Source organism: Mandrillus leucophaeus, unplaced genomic scaffold, assembly GCF_000951045.1.
Source record: "Mandrillus leucophaeus isolate KB7577 unplaced genomic scaffold, Mleu.le_1.0 Scaffold13, whole genome shotgun sequence".
NCBI lineage: Eukaryota > Metazoa > Chordata > Mammalia > Primates > Cercopithecidae > Mandrillus > Mandrillus leucophaeus.
The window spans coordinates 7,904,732-7,912,845 of record NW_012101254.1 but is presented as its reverse complement, the minus strand read 5'-3'; the positions used below and the strand labels follow the sequence as shown (position 1 = coordinate 7,912,845).

At 42.8% G+C, this 8,114-nt stretch overlaps 2 protein-coding genes across 2 annotated transcripts; both read left to right on the top strand.

Annotated features, from left to right (window-relative positions):
- The first annotated feature begins 582 nt into the window (after positions 1-582).
- On the top strand, positions 583-903 carry LOC105534031 (60S ribosomal protein L36a-like). Its single transcript, XM_011972703.1, has one exon. The coding sequence runs from the start codon at positions 583-585 to the stop codon at positions 901-903; it is 321 nt and encodes a 106-aa protein (XP_011828093.1).
- Positions 904-7,046: 6,143 nt separating this feature from the next.
- On the top strand, positions 7,047-7,367 carry LOC105534029 (60S ribosomal protein L36a-like). The gene has a single exon (XM_011972702.1). The coding sequence runs from the start codon at positions 7,047-7,049 to the stop codon at positions 7,365-7,367; it is 321 nt and encodes a 106-aa protein (XP_011828092.1).
- The last annotated feature ends 747 nt before the right edge of the window (positions 7,368-8,114 follow it).

Genomic DNA, 8,114 nt, shown 5'->3' with positions numbered 1-8,114 from the left:
GCAGACTGGAGTGCAGTGGCACAATCTCGGCTCACTGCAACCTCCACTTCCTGGGTTCAAGCAATTCTCCGGCCTCAGCCTTCTAATTAGCTGGGACTACAAGCACACACCACCATGCCCGGCTAGTTTTTTGTTGTTGTTGTTTTTTGAGATGGAGTCTCCCTCTGTCACCCAGGCTGGAGTGCAATGGCGTGATCTCGGCTCACTGCAACCTCCACCTCCCAGGTTCAAGCGATTTTCCTGCTTCAGCCTCCCGAGTAGCTGGGATTACAGACGCCCACCACCGCGCCCAGCTAATTTTTATATTTTTAGTAGAGGTGGGTTTCGCCATGTTGGCCAGGCTGGTTTCGAACTTCTGACCTCAGGTGATCTGCCTGCCTCGGCTTCCCAAAGTGTTGCAATTACAGGCATGAGCCACCATGCCCGGCCTAATTTTTGTATTTTTAGTAGAGATGGGGTTTCACCATCTTGATCAAACTCCAAACCCCTTGGCCCAGCCAAGGTTAAAGTTTTTGTTTGTTAAGAAGCACAGTTACAGAAAGAATTACAATTACCTTCCATGGCAACAGCACTCACGCAAACATGGTGAACATTCCTAAAACCCACAGGATTTTCTGTAGTAAGTGTGGCAAGCACCAATCCCACGAAGTGACACAGTACAAGAAGGGCAAGGATTCTCTGTATGCCCATGGAAAGTGGTGTTATGACAGGAAGCAGAGCGGCTATGGTGGGCAAACTAAGCTGATTTTCCAGAAGAAGGCTAAAACTACAAAGAAGATTGTGCTAAGGCTTGAGTGCATTGAGCCCAACTGCAGATCTAAGAGAATGCTGGCTATTAAAAGATGCAAGCATTTTGAACTGGGAGGAGATAAGAAGAGAAAGAGCCAAATAATCCAGTTCTAAGTGTCATCTTTTCTTTTATTATAAAGACAACAAAATCTTGAGTTTATGTTAAATAATAATAATAATTACAATTATCATTTAGTCCAAAACCCTCAATTTTCAAGATGGAAAAACTAAGAAACTTGTAAAAGATCACAAGTTAAGAGCAAAGGTCCCAGAAACTGCATCTCTGATGTAAATGTCCAGTGCTCTGGTTTTCTAAGACAAAGCATCACTCTGCCATGCAGACGGGAATGCAGAGGCATGATCTCAGCTCACCGCAACCTCTGCCACCTGGGCTTGAGCAATCTGCCCATCTCAGCCTCCTGAGTAGCTAGGACTACAGGCATGTACCACCATGCTCGGCTAATTTTTAAATTTTTTGGTAGAGATGTGGCCTCACTACATTTCCCAGGCTGGTCTCCAACTCCTGCGCTCAAGCGAACCTCCCACCTTGGCCTCCCAAAGTGCTGGGATTACAAGCAAAAGCCACTGCACCCAGCCTTCCAGTGCTGTTTTTTCTTTTCTTTTCTTTTTTTTGGAGACAGAGTCTCACTCTATCCCCCAGGCTGGAGTGCAGCACGCGATCTTGGCTCACTGCAACCTCCGCCTCCCAGGTTCAAGTGATTCTCATGCCTGAGCCTCCCGAGTAGCTGGGATTACAGGTGCCCACCACCATGCCTGGCTAATTCTTGTGTTTTTAGTAGAAATGGGGTTTCGCCATGTTGGCCAGGCTGGTCTTGAACTCCTGACCTCAGGTGATCCGCCCACCTCAGTCTTTCAAAGTGCTGGGATTACAGGTGTGAGCCACCATGCCCAGCCCAGTGCTCTGTTTTTAAGTTTCCCAACTTGCCCACTCATATCACCTGGGATACTTACTAATTGTACAGTATGAATAGAACCTAAATAAATGTTCTTGCCTTGAGACCCTTCCACACAGCTAGTAGTTTTTTCTTAAAGCTCTAATTGATGCCCCTTTCCTTAGAATATGCTTAGAAAATCTTCCACTGATTACAAGTTAAAGTCCAAACTTCTTAGTGTAAAATACGGCCCTCTTCAGTATCTGACTCTACCACATTCTCCAGGTACTTTCCATTTCCATATGTCCTAAGTATACCAACCTTTTTTGAAACAGTAACTTTTGTTCTCTCCTCTACTTCATGAAGAGTTGCTCCCTTTGTCATGGTCATCACACTTTCTTCTCCTTCTTTGATTCCCAATTCAAATGTCATCTTGTCTTTGAAAGACTTCTATCCTCCCAAGTAATCACTATCTCCTGTGTGTGTCCATACACTTGTTTACACCGCAATAATCTCATTTATTACACTATTTTAATTTCATGATTGCCTGTTTCACATGTCCTGGGGAGAGACCACTTTAATTTACCTCCGTATGCCTGGTTTCTAAATCAGATCTTCCAAAGAAAACACTCGATAGATATTTGCTGAACAAATGAATTGGGTAAATAATACAGTTAAGATACCAAAAAAGATGTGAATAAAGCAAGCAGGAAGAGGCAACGATAAATGAATATACAGAAAAGAAACCAGCAGGAAGCAGAACAGGCTCCAACCTACTTCCATTAAACCCTGCAGAAATCAGAGTTGTGCAACATGGCTCTCCTGTAACTTGGCTTTTCTTTCTTTTGAGTATACTTTTAAAGAAAGGTTTATTTCCCATTGAATTCTGAAGGTTTTTTATTGAGAGTGAGAAAGAAGGCTCAGGTTTTTTAATTACTTCGTGATTCAATATTTTGAATCATTTTTATTAAATAAATTTGACTAATGGTTTGACATTCAAAAGCACAATCATCAATCATCAAGTTCCTGCAGGGGTGTGTGTGTGTCTATATGTATATATGTGGGTATAGATATCTTTTTTTTTTTGAGACAGATTCTCGCTCTATTACCCAGGCTGAAGTTCAGTGGCATGATCTCGGCTCACTGCAACCTCAGTCTCCTGGGTTCAAGTGATTCTCCTCCCTCAGCCTCCCAAGTAGCTGGGATTACAGGCTCGCACTACCAGGCCCGGCTAATTTTTTGTATTTTTAGTAGAGACGGGGTTTCACCATGTTGGCCAGGCTGGTCTTGAACTCCTGACCTCGTGATCAGCCCACCTCCACCTCTCAAAGTGCTGGGATTACAGGTGTGAGCCACCGTGCCTGGCCTTCTTTTTTTTTTTTTGAGACATGGCTTTGCTACATTACCCAGGCTAGACTCAAACTCCTGATCTTCAGAGATCCTCCTGCCACCTCAGCCTCTCGAGTAGCCAGGACTACAAGTATGCACCACTGTGCCCAGCTTCCTGCTGGTATATTTTATAAAACTTTCTCTAGGGTGTCTGCCACTCCCAGCATGTGCTAGGTACACACAGCCAACGTTCAAACTATACTTGCTGATCAGCTGAGAAAAATGTTCCTGTCCCTGCAGAAATCAGAGTTGTGCAACATGGCTCTCCTGTAACTTGGCTTTTCTTTCTTTTGAGTATACTTTTAAAGAAAGGTTTATTTCCCATTGAATTCTGAAGGTTTTTTATTGAGAGTGAGAAAGAAGGCTCAGGTTTTTTAATTACTTCGTGATTCAATATTTTGAATCATTTTTATTAAATAAATTTGACTAATGGTTTGACATTCAAAAGCACAATCATCAATCATCAAGTTCCTGCAGGGGTGTGTGTGTGTCTATATGTATATATGTGGGTATAGATATCTTTTTTTTTTTGAGACAGATTCTCGCTCTATTACCCAGGCTGAAGTTCAGTGGCATGATCTCGGCTCACTGCAACCTCAGTCTCCTGAGTAGCTGGGATTACAGGCAGGCACCACCACGCCCGGCTAATTTTTGTATTTTTAGTAGAGATGGGGTTTCACCATGTTGGTCAGGCTTGTCTTGAACTCCTGACTTTGGGTGATCCACCTGCCTCAGCCTCCCAAAGTGCTGAGATTACAGGTGTGAGCCACTGTGCCTGGCCACATTTTTTTTTTTTTTTTTGGTAGAGTTTTACTCTTGTTGCCCAAGCTGGAGTGCAATGGTACAATCTCAGCTCACTGCAACCTCCGCCTCCCAGGTTCAAGCAATTCTCCTGCCTCAGCCTCCCAAGTAGCTGGGATTACAGGTGCGTAACATCACACCTGGCTAATTTTTTGTATTTTTAGTAGAAATGGGGTTTCACTATGTTAGCCAGGATGGTCTCGAACTCCTGACTTCAGGTGATCCACCTGCCTCAGCCTACCAAATTTCTGGGATTACAGGCGTGAGCCACTGCGCCCGGCCACAACTTTCAAACTCCCTTCTTCAGTAGACGACCAAAAATCAGAAAGCCACTCTAAAACCCAACAAAGTCTTCATCTGATGCTGTGAACAGGGAAAGTTTAGAGTGAGGGTTGACATTTCACATTTAGCATATTGTTTAACAACTTTTCACCAGCTGACCCTGACTTTCAGGAAGTGAAATGAAAATAGCAGAATTTATCTGAAGAACCAATGCTCTTTTGACGGATGCCATCTCAGTGGCATCACTGGAGAGTCCAGATTGCCTTACACACTGGTAACTAATGATTGGGGATCAGGTCCCAACAGATGTCTGGGTTTAAGGGAGTTAAGTCTCTGCTGAAAGATGGAAAGGGAGAAGAGGACATAAAAACAAATTTGTTTTCCATTCCACAAGGTTTTACGTGCCAAGGTGGCCATGTGTGTTAAAGTCAGGGAATCCCTCCTCCCAGGAGCCAAGAGGAAGTCTCTCAAAACTAGAAGGGAAAGGTGTTTTCCCCACATTCGTCCAGCTTCGGAGACATTCCATCAGTGACATATGGCCCTTCCCCCCAAAAACAACAATGAAGTGTTCTGTGTGCTAACAACATAGCTAAAAAAAAAAAAAAAAGAGAGAGAGAGAGAGAGAGAGAGATAGGGTGGGGGGGGGAAACAAAGTTGTTGTATACTGTTAATGATTGTCTGCTCATGTCCTGCCTGAAATACCATGATTGTTTATGGAAAAGTATCTCTACTAAAGCTGGATACAGTTTTACTTGGAAAAAAAAAGAATGCCAAATAGCAGATGCTCAATAATCACAGGCATAATTCTGAAATAAAACCTGAGAATGAACCAAATATTAATAATATTACTGGCAATAAGGGCAAATCCCTTGGGTAAAGCTGAAGAGCTGAAGGTACTAGTATTACAGAATCTTTATCATCTGGTATGTGGAATTTAGCCACCCATGCATATAGGTACCATATTATATGTAACATTTATGTTGTATGTAAAATATGGGAGTATATTTTGTTGGAACCAATAAGCTTTTAAAACATATTTCATATCTATTACATTTACATTCTCTCTGCCCCACTGTGGAATAATTACCTAATGCTTAACAATTCTACTAGTCTATTTGCAGAGTAGTACTTAAAGAATAATTATAATTATAATTGAAATTTTGAAAATGCAGCAGATACGAAAAACTTTGTTTTACATTTTTCAAAAAGCAATTAATAAATTAACATTTACTGTTTACCATTAATTCAATACACTTCTGTTGATCACAGTAGACGTGCTGTGTCATGCTGAATGTTCACTGAGAATACAATATGTTTCAGGTTCTGCAGAAGGAGCTTCAGACACTGAGAAGCTTGTAGACTTATCTACCAGGTGCCAGATACTGCTAGGCACCTTTGATAATACGGATACTCCTCTCACATATCCCTGCAAGGCAGATGATACTGTACTCATTTCACAGAAGAAACTGAAGAGATTAAATTACTTGCCCAAATTCAGTATGTCATGAAGCCAGAATGCAACCCCAAGTCTGTCTAATTCTAAAGCCCATGAACTTCCCATGGGCTTTGTCTGCCTCTTCCTCTCTTAAATGGAGATAATGCATCACAGGTTCCTGCAAACAGCAGGAGAACTTACTGTTAACACATTTGTCCAGGAGAAGAAAAATAAGCCAGAGATGACTCCCAACACACTGGACAGCATCAATCATCAATACATAAATTAGGGAGTGCTAATTGTTTCTTATCTCTTGGTATAACTCTCTGAAAGGAAGAAAAGGGTAACCAGCATATCCCCAGGTACATGACAGGTGCCTGTTCCAGGTAAGTGCAACTAAAGTCGGCATCCAACAAACACCCGTTTCTACTCTTCACAGGGGATGACATGTAGTGACGGGCAATTTTGGCAATGTGTAGTCATCATATATTTTGAATACTGTTAGTTACATATGGTTTCTAGAATATTCATATGATTTTGCTGCTCATTAAAAATTAATGGAGAACTGGCATTGTTACCTTTGTAGAAACCAATAAAACATATTGGGTAAATGGTAGGCATAAGGCAAAGAACACTGCTTCAATTTAATATAATTCAGATGCAATTTGGAGTAATTGCTAAACAGACAATGTAGAAAATATGCTCACACTAAGACAGAAAAAAGTAGAAATGCTAGAACAAAAGCAGGAAATCCTGTTTTACAAAGGGTCAGTAAGACTCAGAAAAAGTCACAGCCATTGTAAGTGAAAAGTCGCTTAATTAAGGTTTAGGGGTTTTTTTGTTTTGTTTTTTGAGATGGAGTCTCATTCTGTCACGCAGACTGGAGTGCAGTGGCACAATCTCGGCTCACTGCAACCTCCACTTCCTGGGTTCAAGCAATTCTCCGGCCTCAGCCTTCTAATTAGCTGGGACTACAAGCACACACCACCATGCCCGGCTAGTTTTTTGTTGTTGTTGTTTTTTGAGATGGAGTCTCCCTCTGTCACCCAGGCTGGAGTGCAATGGCGTGATCTCGGCTCACTGCAACCTCCACCTCCCAGGTTCAAGCGATTTTCCTGCTTCAGCCTCCCGAGTAGCTGGGATTACAGACGCCCACCACCGCGCCCAGCTAATTTTTATATTTTTAGTAGAGGTGGGTTTCGCCATGTTGGCCAGGCTGGTTTCGAACTTCTGACCTCAGGTGATCTGCCTGCCTCGGCTTCCCAAAGTGTTGCAATTACAGGCATGAGCCACCATGCCCGGCCTAATTTTTGTATTTTTAGTAGAGATGGGGTTTCACCATCTTGATCAAACTCCAAACCCCTTGGCCCAGCCAAGGTTAAAGTTTTTGTTTGTTAAGAAGCACAGTTACAGAAAGAATTACAATTACCTTCCATGGCAACAGCACTCACGCAAACATGGTGAACATTCCTAAAACCCACAGGATTTTCTGTAGTAAGTGTGGCAAGCACCAATCCCACGAAGTGACACAGTACAAGAAGGGCAAGGATTCTCTGTATGCCCATGGAAAGTGGTGTTATGACAGGAAGCAGAGCGGCTATGGTGGGCAAACTAAGCTGATTTTCCAGAAGAAGGCTAAAACTACAAAGAAGATTGTGCTAAGGCTTGAGTGCATTGAGCCCAACTGCAGATCTAAGAGAATGCTGGCTATTAAAAGATGCAAGCATTTTGAACTGGGAGGAGATAAGAAGAGAAAGAGCCAAATAATCCAGTTCTAAGTGTCATCTTTTCTTTTATTATAAAGACAACAAAATCTTGAGTTTATGTTAAATAATAATAATAATTACAATTATCATTTAGTCCAAAACCCTCAATTTTCAAGATGGAAAAACTAAGAAACTTGTAAAAGATCACAAGTTAAGAGCAAAGGTCCCAGAAACTGCATCTCTGATGTAAATGTCCAGTGCTCTGGTTTTCTAAGACAAAGCATCACTCTGCCATGCAGACGGGAATGCAGAGGCATGATCTCAGCTCACCGCAACCTCTGCCACCTGGGCTTGAGCAATCTGCCCATCTCAGCCTCCTGAGTAGCTAGGACTACAGGCATGTACCACCATGCTCGGCTAATTTTTAAATTTTTTGGTAGAGATGTGGCCTCACTACATTTCCCAGGCTGGTCTCCAACTCCTGCGCTCAAGCGAACCTCCCACCTTGGCCTCCCAAAGTGCTGGGATTACAAGCAAAAGCCACTGCACCCAGCCTTCCAGTGCTGTTTTTTCTTTTCTTTTCTTTTTTTTGGAGACAGAGTCTCACTCTATCCCCCAGGCTGGAGTGCAGCACGCGATCTTGGCTCACTGCAACCTCCGCCTCCCAGGTTCAAGTGATTCTCATGCCTGAGCCTCCCGAGTAGCTGGGATTACAGGTGCCCACCACCATGCCTGGCTAATTCTTGTGTTTTTAGTAGAAATGGGGTTTCGCCATGTTGGCCAGGCTGGTCTTGAACTCCTGACCTCAGGTGATCCGCC

Excerpts from the sequence above, each read along its gene's own strand:
- LOC105534031 (XM_011972703.1), top strand. The coding sequence starts at position 583 with ATGGTGAACATTCCTAAAACCCACAGGATTTTCTGTAGTAAGTGTGGC.
- LOC105534029 (XM_011972702.1), top strand. The coding sequence starts at position 7,047 with ATGGTGAACATTCCTAAAACCCACAGGATTTTCTGTAGTAAGTGTGGC.